The following is a 15,621-nucleotide window of genomic DNA, read 5'->3' on the forward strand; positions in this document are numbered from 1 at the left end:
AAATATTTTCGATTGGAAGGAAGTAAACTTTAACGTTTTCAATGTCCACTTTTTTGCTTCAAGGATAATCTTTAGCTTATTGTATGTTCTGAGTATATTTATTTAACATTCGTTGCTTTGTAAAATAGGCTACCAGAGGAAGATTAAGTTCGATATCACTTTTGTAATTTGAATTTGAGAGGTAACAACAAAACTCGAGTTTTAAGAGCTAAGTAATTGTTAAGATTGTAGTTTTAAAATCTATAGATAAGTGAATAAGATTTTAAACTACAATCCCAACAACAATGATATTTAATTTTTAGTAGTCTATTGTAAATACTTTGAAGATGCCTAAATTATGCCATTGCGCATCAGTAGTTAATAAACAACAACATCAAGAACAATAACCAAACTACAAAATATTTTTAGGTCATGTTAATATAATTAGTGTTTGATACACATAAAGCTATAGTTGAGCAGTATAAATAAATAGGCAGCACTGTAATGACTTTTGTTATTCCAATGTACAGGGAGAACTGATGAAAAACCGTCCAGTGGAGGGGATTATGGTGAGCAACCAGAGCCTTGTCCTGCAGGACGTTAGTAGAGCTCGCTCTGGGAAATACACGTGCATCGCCAGCAACCAGGAGGGCGACGGCACCAGCAACGTGGTCGACCTGCAGATCAACTGTGAGTGGGCACGGCTTAAAATTACGTAAATGAGAAACTAACAGTAAATAAATAATGTCAAAGAAACATTTAGATCAGCCGTTCCATACAAAAGAGCTGTCCACTGTATTGAACTAAAGTACACTCGTAGTTCAAAATACTTTATGAAATATTCCGTAATAAATAGGTTTAATAGGTTTGTATAAGGGGGGAGAGGGCTGTAAAGTTTTTTTGGATTGACATTTTAGTGATTTTAACATTTTAGTAACACGAAGAACCTAGTATTCCTAGATTAACGGATTTGTATTGAAGTGATGCCAATCAAGCAATATATTTAGCAAGTGATATTTTTTTTAACAATATAAGCGCACTCCTATTGCTGTAAACCTGCATACTAATTGCATATAGTGGCTTGAGTTAGGAATTAATAAAAGATGTGTCACGTTTTACACTTAGACGTCCATTATTATTATTCATTCAATCATTGCATAGGTGTTCTGGTACAAGAACACAACACGTCGTGGTAGTTAACTCAGTAACATTTTTTCCAACCAACAAACCTACATCAAAACCTAAATTAGATGGCATATTTAGTGTTACATTATTTTGATGTGACAATCAAATCAAATTTGGCTTAATTCTTCGCGTTGTGTAATCAATTTCTTTAGGTATTACTTTCTGGCTAACTTTTACTGCGTATAAAACATGAATTCATATTTTTGGCAAACTTCATATTTATTATATTGGACTAATTGAGTAATTGGTCAGTGGTTAGTAATTAATCAGTAGTAGTTAGTTTTGTTATGTAGACGTATAAAAATAAACATGAAAATATGTATTCTTAAAGCCTGTATGGTAAACTACCTAAAATACTAGCAACACATGTTTTAGAAACATCAAAAAATGAATTTAATTTATTTCACCTGAGTTTTATTTTCCGATAGTTTACACTTGCCTGTGACGTTGACAGCACACATGTGGTTTAATTATAAGGGTTTTGTGTAGCAATTTTTATTGCTCAAATTACTCTCTTAGACTATTAAAAAACAATGGGGGGCGTGCACAAGTTGTGCATTTTAATAGAGATGAAAAATTTTCCAGACCACACAAATAATTTTATGCTCTTTTACCTTTTTAACAATTATGTTTGTTTTAGACAGTAGTTTTTTGATGAATATAACTACAAATTTATAGTTAATCAGTTTTCTGGGGGGCGAAGGCTTGAAGTCAATTGCCTTTTTAAATATACTTCATTCTGCTAGATCATAAGCTTTAAAATAGTATAAATAATAGGACGGATGAAAACGGGGTAAAACTCTTTTGTAGATGCTGCTTTATAATTATAATTTTAATGAAGAAACATTATTAACAAATGTCCATATATTCTGAACAGTCGCTCCTGTCTGCAAGTGGGCCGTGCCTGCGGTGGTGGAGGTGGCTAGGTACGAGGACGCCCGCATCCTCTGTGAGGTGGATACGACACCACCAGCTGCCAGCTACCGTTGGCTGTTCAACACCACTGGGGGCGGCACAGCTGCGGGGGCGGGCGAGGTGCCTAGAGACCGCTACACTGTGGAGGCGGCTCGCAGCGTGTTGGTCTACAAACCCTTCACAGAAGCTGACTACGGCTCTCTGCTGTGTCTGGCTTCCAACAGCGTTGGCGAACAAAGGACTGCCTGTGTAATTCACGTCATACCTGCTGGTAAAAGACTCTTACCTTATTTTAGAGTTGCTTTCCATTTTAATTTATTGTTTTTTTTTTGTTTTAAATGAAACGCAAGATTAACGGCCGCGGTATTTTAGTAAATAAAAAATACAGAAAATACTGAGGAATTCAGAATGATTCGGAAACTAGAATTGACTAATTGAGACAAAATGGTAATCATACCAATTAAATCGTCTGATCAATTAAATTTTTAAACATCCTAAAATATCAATTTGTACCAAAAAATATACCTTGGAACTGTGACCAAAAAGATATTTAGACGTATAATTCTCAATTAGTTTTTCAAAAAAAATCTGCGATACCATTCTTAAAAACATGTTTATACAGACATGGGTTTTTATGTTCATTTAATTAAGCTTACTTGTCAAAAACCTAGCAATGTTTGCAATCAAGTTAATTAATTTGTCATTTATTAAAAGTTTGTATACTCTCAGATCCTATAATAGGGGAAGAGTCTAATCTAGTCTTCCATCGTACACTATTTATCTATTTTAAACAAGCAATATGGCCATTCTTAGTATAGCCTATAAATATATTTACTCACAAAGAATGATCCAAGATTACTTAACACACATCCGAACAAACAATACTTGATATTATCAAAGAAAGTATCCTTTGAATATTTTGTTTACTTAATATTGTCTATTATATTTAAATCATTACAAACGACTCTGATTGGAGTCTTGCATCCCTATTAACGATTTTTTTATTAACTAAATGCAGTGAATAATTTATAAATGAATATACAGTATCAAATTTTCATAAATAGCTTTACATATTTTTTTATATCAATAAAAACCTGCCTAGTTTTTGTTATTTTATACGTTTTACTCAAACTTAATACTGTTAAAAGATTATTTTTTGTCAAAACTTTATTTTATAAACCCTGAAGGATAGTAAAATGATAACCTTGAATGGGGTTTTAATAGTATGTCATCTGAAAATTTTACGAAGGTGAAAATGTGTTAGCAGTTTTCTTTGCCATGCTCGCATTTTTTTTTAAACATTTACCTACGATAGAAATGGGTTTTCAAGATTAAAAACCCTCTCATACCCCCTCATCCTTCCTTCTTCTTTGTCTTAATGTGCACTGTGAACTTACGTTATATAGTTATATAATATAAAAATATTAATTTTGTAACATAATATGTTACCTTATACTATATAACATTATAATATATGACATTATAATATATAACATTATGCTATGTAGCATTATACTACATAAAACTTACTTGTAAAAAAATATAATATGAAAATAACAATTTTTACAATTTTATTTAAAAAAGTTATATATTTTGTTTTTCAAATTTGTTACATAATCATAAAAGTAGATTACTGCAAACGAACTTACCATCCCAAATATGAACTGTAATAAAATCTCCAAATAGATAGTCTATTAAACATGCAGATGATTTAAAAACTGGCTAAAATAAGCTGAGTTGATTGTTTTTCTGTCCTAGTGGTTCGCTTTACTAAGGCACTAAGGTATCTTTTACTACTATAAACTACATTTTGGATGATTATACATTTTCCAATGTTATAAAAGTTATAATCCATTGTTTAAGATTTATATCCCTTCTAAAAAATATTTATCTTCTGTCACCACCCTTTTACAGCACATAAAATATGCTTATTATCCAAAAAGTTGCATTGTAAAAGGGGGTCAAAAAGTAATGGCCACAATATTTTAAGCAGTTGGCAGCCAGAGAAATAATGAATTCATGGCTCTTGGTTTATGGCTTTTATATTGTTCCTTCAATGTTACATATTATTTATATATTAGTTTTATTAGTTATACCAACCATATTAATTATTAATTTTGTTAATTTTATACGCTTTGTCAACAGATTTAAATCCGCGTAATTTATTGTATTGCTTGTTATTGTGGATATTACTATTGACTATTAAGAATACCGCCACCACAGCAAACCTGCAGACTAAGCGAATTTCAACTTGTTTGATTACATTTTTAGTTAAATATTTCCAGAAATAGGACATATTTATTCCAAATTTAAATAACATTAGATTTATTGATTGCTTAGGATTGCTGCTACGGGGAAGGTAAAAACTGTTTTTTGACCAAAAGTTTATAATATATTATGAAATAATTACATTTGCTAAATTTGATTAACATATATCCATAAACAAGTAAACTATATCAGTTTTCATTTTATTCACAAGACTAACATGGGAATTTTAAGTTTAAATTTTTTTCCGGGTTCAGGTCTCACTTATGAGAGCTACGGATTACTGTATAAGCTATTAAGCTTATTCTCTGTATGGGAAATTGGCAAAACGAAGGTAAACATATTTCTTTACATACAATTTTGTTAATATTAGGTTGAATACACTTATTGTTTTGTTACCATTTTAGAAATCTCTCACGAAATTACTAGTCTCTTAATAAAAGACAATACACAAGTTACAGAGCGGGAATGATATATACAGAAATATTTATTTATTTACCCTTAAAGCATTACCAAAATAACAAACAGGGTCACGTATTTTGGCGGAATTCCAGTTGAAAAATTTCCCTTCAGGACTAGGAAATACCTGAAATAGAGTTTCTAAGCTGCGATAGTAATTTTAAACGTAAATACTGCTTATTGAAGAGGAAGACATACACATAAATACTATCGATTGAAATACCTATCGCAGGACTTGGCTGTGTCAACGAGTGAATCTATCGGTTAGTTTAATTTAACACGGTCCACCCTAAATGTATCCATTATCAACTTGAAAGCCTTAAAAATTCGTAGCATGATTTGTAAGCGCTTTAGTGAAATCTCACGCACTCATTTAAGATGATTGGTGTTAATACTAGTTAAACTGGTTTTATTTAATGGTTCACGATGCTATTTGACCTTGGTATTGTTAGTTGGATATCATTAGCTTGTTAACAATTTTAAACAGTAATGAGTTTAATACCCGTCACTCAACCCTTAGGTTTCAAGTCCCGTGATATAGTGTCACACTCATAGGTCTGTCAATCATAAATTTGTTGACTTCATTTTACCGTAAGAAGGGGTTCTCAGGTTTTATTTTCTGTGAAAAGTAGAAGGATTGCAAAAAATGTTATATAAAAAAAAATATATAAATATATTTCATTTTTTATCGTAAATCATTACGAAACACCAACTAACTCGAAAATGTGTTAGTCCTTGGTCCTAAAATGGTTAGTATCAGTCCTTTCCTGTATATAGGATGCTTATAACATAACTTTCATTGTCATTTATGGTTAATTTAACCTTTTTAAAACGCCCTTTGCATAAGTTTCAATAAGGTTTACTCAAATAGAGTACAATCAAAGTTGTATAAACATATCTATACACGTGTATTCAATCGTTATACAATACGTATAGCAGCGGAAAAATATAGTTTGCCCCAATGCAGTCGAGTATAAATCAGTGAGTTTGTGTGACAGTTAGGGAACGCATTGCTAGACCATTCGTTTAGTTGTAGTAGTTTTCATCCCAAACAAAAGTAATTTTGAGAGAGCACTCAATTTTATAGCTTTACTAGCTGCTGTACCCGTGTTTCGCAACGGGAAGATGAGTACCGCCTAATCCAAACACTTGTTCAGTAGTTTGAATTTATAAACAAATACCACTAAATTTATACAAAAAGTATAACCCACATTGTCATTGATTGCCCTATTGTTTTCATGAAAATATATCAATAATATTAATTTCATTATTTAACACTTTAACAAATCGAAAGCTGGTCCTGGGCTGATAACGCAACAGTTATTGAATCGTTTTTATCCTTAATCAATGATATAATTAATTTGTTTATGGTATTTTATTTCCATAATCAACCACATAGCTTTAGAATAAATAGCTAATGACAAAAAAGAATAATAAATAAATCTGTCACATAGCTGTGTAAAATATGATATTTAATTTATTTCGATCAGCTGTCTGAAATAAATGCTGAATAAGCAATTTGGCAGATCTGCTTGTTTAACTTGTCAACGCAAAGGTAAGCATTGTGAAATTTCTCATGCTTCCATGGAGATTAAATATTTACTTTTGAAAACCTCACCTCAAAACTTTGGACATCCAAGGAGCGTATCCCAAGAGGAACTCAGGGAAGGGAATGGGCCTATGACATTCCTAAATATGTGGACCATCTTTGTGCTTAATTTTGGCTTTATCGGTTTAGTATTTTAGTCCTGACAGCTGCCCAGACAGACAGACAGACAGAAACCACCTCAATTTTACAATAGTAGGCTATAGATAACTTCTACAAAAGTTTTTGCCAAATGATCACTGTAATTTATATATCTTGTTTATTATTAAAAGACGGCTTGACTATTCGAAATTAAAACATTCAAGAAAGTGTCTACTACTTAGAATGGTATGATTTTTACGTAGGGGTAAATGAAAAATATCTTTAACCATGGCAATGCATTATATGGGGCATTTCGTGCTCATAGGAAGCGCAGTCTTGAAGCTCAGTATTGAACACAATTTCTAACAGCTTCAGGCGTTCCGGCATTAGCACAACAGATACTGACTCCCAAGTTGCTCAGAGTATACGTAAGTCATATGCGATATCTTGTGAATTAACATACCGATATCCCACAGAAAATAATCGGTTGTCTTAATATAATAGGTTCTAGACGGAGAACACCTATATATGAGATAGTGCTTCAAATCTAATTAATTAATGTTTTTAAATACTGATTGTGTTATTTGATGTGTGACATGATGTGTCCTTTTTCTAAAAATATATCTATTTTAAATATACAATTTTAAGTACTCAGGATTTTTTAAGTAACGAAAAATCTCTTATAAGTGATAAAGTGTGTTAGACTATTTGCGGTATCTAAAATTTACTCGTTACTAATATAAAATGTGTTAAAAACATGGACTTCTAGACAGCGCGTCTTACGAGCATGTAATAGTGCTCATACGTTTAAAATAACGTGTAAACACTTATGCCATAACAATGGTAAAAGTACGTTCGTTACTATCGTCATTAGTATTGAAAGTAAAGCAAATCGGGACTGCAATTGAAGTATCAAATTCTTCTTTGTAGGACTTCTTCCAGACCTGTTTTTGTGTTATTTGCCAATATCCATTCCAATCTGAGCTAACATAACCTAACTATACACAAAATATTCAAATATTGTTAAGTAAAATTTGTTTTGGACATGCATTGTATACAATGGTATTATTTAAAGTGAATGCATTGCATTATCAAAGAAATTACGATTTATGACAGTACACAAAACAATTTATGTAAAACAATTGTGGTTATTCGTGTAACTAGTGGGCAAAGAGGCACTTTGCTGCACACGGAAGAAATGCTTACGTACGAGCCGTAGGCGAGTGTAGAATGTATCTCGAGTTCAAAGGCAGTTAGCACTTGTGTTACACATTATACTTTTCATACAGTTACTATAAATCATATAAATAATTAGTCTTTCAAACACTATACGACAGGTTTTTAGATTTGGTTAAATCAACATTGAACGAAATAGGAAACGCTGCACCAGCTGATCGTAGTCGTAAAAGTGTTGCCATCTTTTCAAGCGTACATTGATTACGAGGACAGTAAAGGCACGCTGTTTTGGTTTGTTTGGATGGAATACTGATGTGCGCCAAAGTAAAAACTGTGTGCCAAAGTATGGCTTTCTGTACTATAATCTGTGCAAGGAAGCCCACTTTGTCGGATGACTGTAGGAAAAATAATTGTAGTGCCGTAGTAGAACTCTAATTGCAACATACAGGATGGAACGATATTTAGATAAAGTATGGAATAGGCAACATTTTGAGATTCTTTGGGGATGAGTTGTTTTTTTCTATGTATATGGTAATTGAATTGTATTATCTCTTGCTCAGGTAAGCCAGACGGCCTGAGTAACTGCACCCTGGTGAACCAGACGGCAGAGACAGTGCAAGTAGAGTGTGATGCAGGCTTTGACGGCGGTTTACCTCAGGTGTTCGTCATGGAGGTGTATGACGTCACTAGCCACGCTCTAGTCAGTAACGTGACGTCACGGGCCCCGTGGTTCAAGGTGGCAGGCCTGGGTGCCGGCCTCAACTTCCACATCGTCGTGTACGCCGCCAACGCTAAAGGCCGCAGTGACGTCACTGTTCTGACAGCAAACACTGTGCGATCAGAGGGTCGTCTGGAGGGTTTCCACCTACATTTAGGTGAGTCATCATCTGGTTATAGCCTTGCCTAAAAACTATAATTGCATAACGTTTAGGACAGTATAGACAGAATAAGGTTGTTTTCTCAGTGTTACCCGAAAGATCTAAGTTCAGTTAACTAATAAGACCTTTATCACATACTTACATATTATACATCATATTGTTAGACATTTGATGATAGATTTAGTAAAATCTTTCATCATATGGCTAGCTATCATCAATAGTTAGTTTAAATTGAAATAAAATCGAATTATTTACTTATAAAGAAAGAATTATTTTAAACAACCAAATCCTGACAAACACTTAGTAACCATAAACCTCGCTTGTAATCAAATAAACATCATACACACTGTAATCACAAACTATAATTTTTAGTTTCATATTGCTAGTAAATATTATGAGCATATTGCTTTAATAATAAGGAGACCTTTTTATTGCATTTTAAAAGCACCTTTCTATACTTCACTTAAAAACTTTTGGTGGTTTTAGGGGAAGAAATCAATTCCCTTCACTTGATCAATACTAGCTTAAATTTGAGGCTGGTCAAAACGTAAATCAGCTGCAACAGATGCATTAAGCAATAAAGTAGTGGGGACCTTCCCATAAAACCTCCTAAGTTTTGGGAACTTACTAAAACATTTTTATCCTTACAACAACCTATCCCTCACTGCTGTATGTATGCTCTCTGTATGTGGTAGCAGCTTCGACATCAATGCTGCAGCAGCTGTCTCCGCTGATAGCCATAGTGCTAGGGGCAGCGGGCTCAGTAGTGCTGGTGGTCCTGGCTGTGCTCACAGCCCTCAGGCTCAAGTGTCGCAGGGAGAGTAAACCTGGGGACTCCACAAAACATTCCTCCGAGAGCAACGACAGCATCGAGAAAAACCCCGACATCATTCCTCACAGTAACGGTAATTCATAATACTTTGATAATATACATAGTCATCCAATTCTTTTACGTTTTGTAACAAAAACCCCAATTTCATACTTTACTTTAACACCAAACTATGTAAATTTAGCTGTAAATATGAAAAAAATTTATTTATATTATATTAAAATATGTGAAAAAAATGAATACTTTCGACCGATTTGTATTTGATTGACCAAGTTCATTAAGTGAGTGTGACTAATGTCAGGTTCAGTAACTGATACCTAAAAATCAATATTTTTTTAAGGCTACATAATGTAATTTACTTGACTAATACGATACTATATGTCTGGTTGCCGATGTTTACTCAGAGTTAAGTATTGTTCACTACCATTGTAATCTTTCCCCTGCTCAGTTATAGGATTTTTTTCAGTGTCGTTCTTTTGACCCTCTTAATAAAAGGGTCGTACCAAAATAATAACGAACATAAAACTTAATAGTGTACTAAGTAAAAAGAAATGCCAGTATTACTGTAACTCTTTAAAATTTCTTTTTTTGTTGTGTGGTAAAGGTGACATAATGTTTTGATTTGGACTTATTTGTTTACTTTTTGCATGAAAGAAAGAATGGAAATTCTTTTAAGACGTCCATTATATATCAAGAGTGCTAAAGATTTTAAGATGTATAGTTCCATCGACTTCTTAATATCCCATTTCTTTAAAAAACCAAGACTTGTTTGCCTTTTGAATGAAGTTGCAACGTGAACTGCATTGGTTTGTACAAAATGTTTCTATTGTTCTCTACTTTTTAGTAAAACTTTCTCTATTGTTAAATACAATTTGAAAACCTCTCAAGCTCCCGATGATACCTTAGTTATATCCTAATACATAAAAGGGTTTGCAAATCCACATTTTTACGGCATATTTATAACTCTTAAATTAATAAATTAAATGTAAAAGTATTATACAAAAATTCAATTTTTTTTAGATTACCAGGAGACATGCATTGTGGCAAGCGAGAGCAACTTCTTACACGATCCTGTAGACTACGACGAAGAAGAGTATCCTAAACATGAAGTAAGTTAATGTATAATATTTCATAAAGTATACAGCTGTGATTATTTATCAAAATAATATGCTTCCTTAAATGTGTGGTTTAATGTATTTGTAGCTTATGACTTTCACCACGTTTCAAGGCCATAGTTCATAACGAGTTTATCTTACCACAACATTGACATAAAACAAAATAATATCTTTATACCTTCAATTCAGAATGACCTGTTATTTCCTTGGTTTTAATTTATGAGAAAAGTTCAAAAACGATAGGAAACAAGGTTTTAATTAAAAATAAAGTGTAATAATTAGAAGATTGAAAGTCTGCAGCACTATATCGTTCTAAAGGAAGAAATATCGCTTTTGAAACTTTCCCGAACGCAACGATGTTGGCAAAGTTTACAGGAACACTTTGTTAGTCTCTAACCAATACTTAGTTTTTATATTATTTTTTTGAAACTAAATTTCCATCGTTGAATAGGAACGATTAAAGGTTTTCTTGCTGAAATCGAGTTTATTAAATTGTTTGAGTATCCTTCACTGTTTCTTATTAACTCATTCAACACATTTTATGAATGTCTTATATCAACTACGCAATGCTAAGAAGTGTTCAACGGATAACTGTGTTCACAGTACCTCAAGTGCGAAGTAGACTACGTCCATACGAAGCTACAACCCACTATTCCTGTTGTAGACTTACCGCACCCGTGTCGGAGGAAGGAGAGCACGGTATAGCATGTTTCTGTGTGTTGTTGCATGGTTAGTAGCCTCACTGCACACGCTATATTTTAACACTATCTTTAGATGTGCTTTATATACTGTATAGATATATCTTATATACACCGTGTCCCAAAAAATAGATTACATTTACATCCTGATATACTTGTTACCAAGGGCCATAGAAAAGTCAACTATGGCTAATTTTAAAGCTGGCATTTTAAGTGTTGTTTAGTACCCTTTAACAGTAATGATGTGTTTCATTGTTGTTAGCACGTTTAATTTAAAACACGCAATTACAATATAGAGGTGTAGTTCAAATCCCAGTGGATTGAAAAGCTTATAGAGACGAAATCTGTTGTATGATTTTTCCTGGGGTTTGTGAAAGATTTAGTGTAGGCCTATCAGTCACCGATCTCAAATATAGATGCATTTATTTTTACACTTTGGAAAAATAAATGATGACATGCGTCACAATCTGGGGTAGGAGCTGGAACACAGAATTGACTTTCTTCTAGCAAATAACGGTTAACATGAAGAGATTAAGGCGGTGAAACCGTTATATAACCATTTAACCTAAGGAAGTTGAGGGAAAAAAATTAACTCAAGTTAAATTTATATCTTTAATAATAGAGTGTTTATTCCAGTTCAATTATGATCCTATCTTTCTTTTAGACACCCGGTACAGTGTTTATCAGTCATCATGTGTAAATCAATGTTTTAATCAGATATTAAACAATACCAAGTCTGTAAGCCTAAACAATTTATATTATAGTAAGTGAAGGGTAATCAATGTCAGTGTTATTTAGCTTTTAAATAAGCCGTACAGTAATCAATTTATTATTTTGTGGTACCCCTGGTCTGTTTGAACATGGTATTTTATGACTGAAATGTCCACATTTATTGAACTATTAAAGTATGCTAAGGGAGCTATATCATTTTTCAAATCATGTTTTCATTGTGCTTTGTACTAAGATGATCGCCTTTATGAGAAAACGTTGTTTATTTCTCGCTAGTTTAAATGTTTATTCGAACAAAGACTACTTTTTGGCAAATAATATTTATAAGTAGGATTATTACACATTGACGTTTTTGAAACAAATGTCAGTAAAAGATATTGCTTAGTAGGAATGATACTTTAATTTAATATTTTAATACTTTTCAATGAAATGACAACCATACAAAGTAGGTATATATGATCTGACCCACCTCTTCGCAAATGACATGGTTAGCATAGCTGATTCAGTTGCACACGTAAAGCTTTGTTACATGAACATTTCCATGACATGGGGCAGGTATTTTTTGACTTAATACACCCACTTACAGACACAATACAAGAACTCTAGTATAGACTATAGCCATTTATGCACGTATTCAATTGGTGCATCACAATTTGAATTCAATTGGTTTAGCATTTATAAGAAGTGGAAACGTTTGGGATTCGAACAGAAACACTCGTGAAAGCTTGGTATAAGTAAACCCAATATGCTTTGTTATTTTAAATGTTTTTCACTTCCGGTGTTGGTCCTTGGAAACAAAATTTTAGTTCTAAAACAAATTAAGCTCCACAATTTTTTTTACAAAGTAAAAAAAATTGATAGCAAGATTTAAGATTTGCTCATGTTGAAAACCAACTGTTTTTTATAAAAGTCTAGACAGTCTTGAAAGATAATGAAGTAGGATGTAGCAGAAATAAATCAAGATCCTAATTTATTATCATTCCATTTAAATCATGCCAATACCTAGCATTCAAATAAAAATGTAGAATGTTTTTAAGGGCTAAAAACTTATGAGAAAGGTATGTACACCTAATTACAAGTTGTTTTCAACACATCACACGTGTACCTTGCGCCAACAAAACAATTTATACTTTTGTCTGTTACAATACTGCTTTGCACTGTAAATGTTGCTCTTTTTGTGCTCTTTTTTTACTTTTCTTCACTGCTGCTTCTGCAAAAAATTGTACACGCTTTTTTTGTTCAGTGAACGTTTGACTAAGCTCAATGGTGGTTTTAATTTGGTCTTAAACAGATTGTTTAAGACGGTTACGTTTAACATGTAAAAATTAATTTTGGTTAGGAGTTACAAGCGTTTCCATACGATCATTGCAGAGTTTAAGGATACATTTTTAGCCGTGGAACAAGAGAACTCAGGCGTCAAGTGTCAAAGATCAGATGTAAAAGAGCCTCTTGCAAAAAATTATCCCACTTAAGCATATAGCAAAACATAATTATATGCATAACTTTCTATTAACTTATGTATAAAATTACTGGTTATAATAATTCCATGTAGGCCTATAATTTTTTGGTTCTTGATGTGTTACATTACAGTAAGTACTCCATAAATATTGAGCGTTTTGATCTAGAGTTTTCCAATGAAATCATACATAGTGGTGGTCACATATATTTTCGTCCTTCAGCAAGTAGCTGAAATCAAACTAAACGGAATTATGGTGTAATAACAGAAACGGCACAGCAGTTTCCATTGCTACCAAAACTACTACTAGTATCAGGATACTCACCTTACTTAAAGATTCCTAAATCTGCTTTACATAATATGTAAATCTGCTGTACATAATATGTACAGCAGATATAGGATGAACACAGTTTATCGTGTTATATCTTCAATTGAGACAATGTGTATTCCTTGAGCCATCTCCAATAGTTCCTAAATCTTACTTTACATTATTCTATGCCAATCTAATCGGCAATGTCAATGTCGGTAATCTTACCAAATATCCCTAGGACTATTTGTAATTCCTCCTTGGACAATTCAGCTCGCCTTATTCACTCATGCGCAGAGCCTGGTCCATATGCTCCTAACCTAACAGTACTTCTTTCTCAGTCAATTCAGGTTTCCGTGCTGAACCTATACAAGACACTACATTCATGTCTATAACCACCAAAGAAGCCTGACGAGCGTCTTTATAACAACTCCAGTGGCATTGCAGGTTGCCATGCTACCCTATACAAGAGACTATATTGTAAACGTAACGTCTAAAACCACAAAAGAAGATTAACAAGACTACTTATAACAACTCCTGAGGCGTTATTTATGAGACTAGATTTATGTCTAGAACAATCAAATAATTTTTAAACTCATCTCATAACAATCCCTGTGTCATTGCAGGTCGCTGTGCTCCCCCCACTACTAGAGTCCGGATGTCAGACCGTGCTGGTTCCTCCCCAGACCGTGACGAGGTTCTGACAACCATCACCACCTTGCGGGTTCAGGGATGGATTTTGTGAGTGTCAGTTTGTTGCGGCTCACCCTGTATACCCACATTTCCACTGAGGATTATACTTCTGATCAGTCTGCACTAATCTAGGACGATGCACTTGAAATATATTTATATTATTCATGTTTTATCGTAATGCAAACCATATTTAGGGAGAATCGACGTATACAGAGATAAACGTCACGGTAAATGGTAAACTTCACATGAACAGATCAACAGACATTTAGGCTTTAGGTCTTTTGGGGTAAATATATAAAAATATAAACATTTTGGAAGTATAAATTATATTTTGTTCCTAATTTTCAACCAGTGTTAATTATTTTATTTGTGAGATATTGCTCAATCGGTTTAAGTTAGAGAACTAAAATAATTGAAGTTTTATATATGTAGTGGTTTGTGTTTTTTAATATTATGTGTCAACTATTTAAACTAATACTACTTTATCTAAACCTGTTCTGTTATTCAAACAGTTATATTTATCATCAGTAAAGTAATTATTTTACAATTTAAACGCTTAAGCATGCGTTTTTCATGGTTAACCTTATCTTTTGAAGGCTGTGTATAGAGTTTTATATATTTGTACTTAGGAAATATCAATTGTTATATAAATTTATTATTAGATAAGTTTTGATTCTATCCTATAAAACTTTAAATCTATTTATGGTATATATGTTATGTCAATTGTAAATTATGTAAATTATTGTAAATATAGAAATACATATACATCTGTTTTTAGCCTAGTCTTCTTACTATCCTAATTTATCTTATTACGTTATCCTAAATATTTGATAGAATACAAAAACCATTATAGACTATAGACCATACAAAACAAATCATGCTTTGAATATAATTATATTATTTTATGAATCCAGTGGAGAAAATAAATAAGAAATGTGTTTTTGAACATCGGTACTTTATAATAATGTTATATAGACTATACAATTAATATTATAAATTATTGATCTTCAATATTTTTTTTTTTCTTTTTTATACTTTATCCTACTTTGTTTTTTTGAGTGTGATATTATAAACTTTAATTCCTTTTTCTAATCACAATAATAATAATAACAGTTTGTTAAATAAAAGGATTAACTCTAATATGTTAAATTAATTCAATTTTAATCATTAGTGATATAGATCTTACAGAATAATTGCACCTACTGTAATTTATGAGTTGAGCTGGCTACAATATGTAAATCTGTAAACTT

At 32.5% G+C, this 15,621-nt stretch overlaps 1 protein-coding gene across 2 annotated transcripts in view; it reads left to right on the top strand.

Annotated features, from left to right (window-relative positions):
• LOC128982999 (hemicentin-1-like) overlaps window positions 1-14,995 on the top strand; it is a 49,269-nt gene extending 34,274 nt beyond the window's left edge. Inside the window, exons 9-15 of one of the 2 annotated variants that reach the window (XM_054402114.1) lie at window positions 510-669; window positions 2,042-2,350; window positions 8,227-8,541; window positions 9,243-9,449; window positions 10,394-10,482; window positions 11,092-11,187; window positions 14,305-14,995. In XM_054402114.1, coding sequence (XP_054258089.1) covers window positions 510-669; window positions 2,042-2,350; window positions 8,227-8,541; window positions 9,243-9,449; window positions 10,394-10,482; window positions 11,092-11,187; window positions 14,305-14,382 — 1,254 coding nt within the window. In that variant the 3' untranslated portion in view covers window positions 14,383-14,995. Of the gene's footprint in view, window positions 1-509; window positions 670-2,041; window positions 2,351-8,226; window positions 8,542-9,242; window positions 9,450-10,393; window positions 10,483-11,091; window positions 11,218-14,304 lie in introns of both variants that reach the window. The other variant, XM_054402115.1, reaches the window with a different exon arrangement.
• Window positions 14,996-15,621: the final 626 nt, after the last annotated feature.

This window comes from Macrosteles quadrilineatus, unplaced genomic scaffold (genome assembly GCF_028750875.1).
Source record: "Macrosteles quadrilineatus isolate MER2022 unplaced genomic scaffold, UCM_ALF_1.0 Scaffold_1__1_contigs__length_201487025, whole genome shotgun sequence".
Classification (NCBI taxonomy): domain Eukaryota; kingdom Metazoa; phylum Arthropoda; class Insecta; order Hemiptera; family Cicadellidae; genus Macrosteles; species Macrosteles quadrilineatus.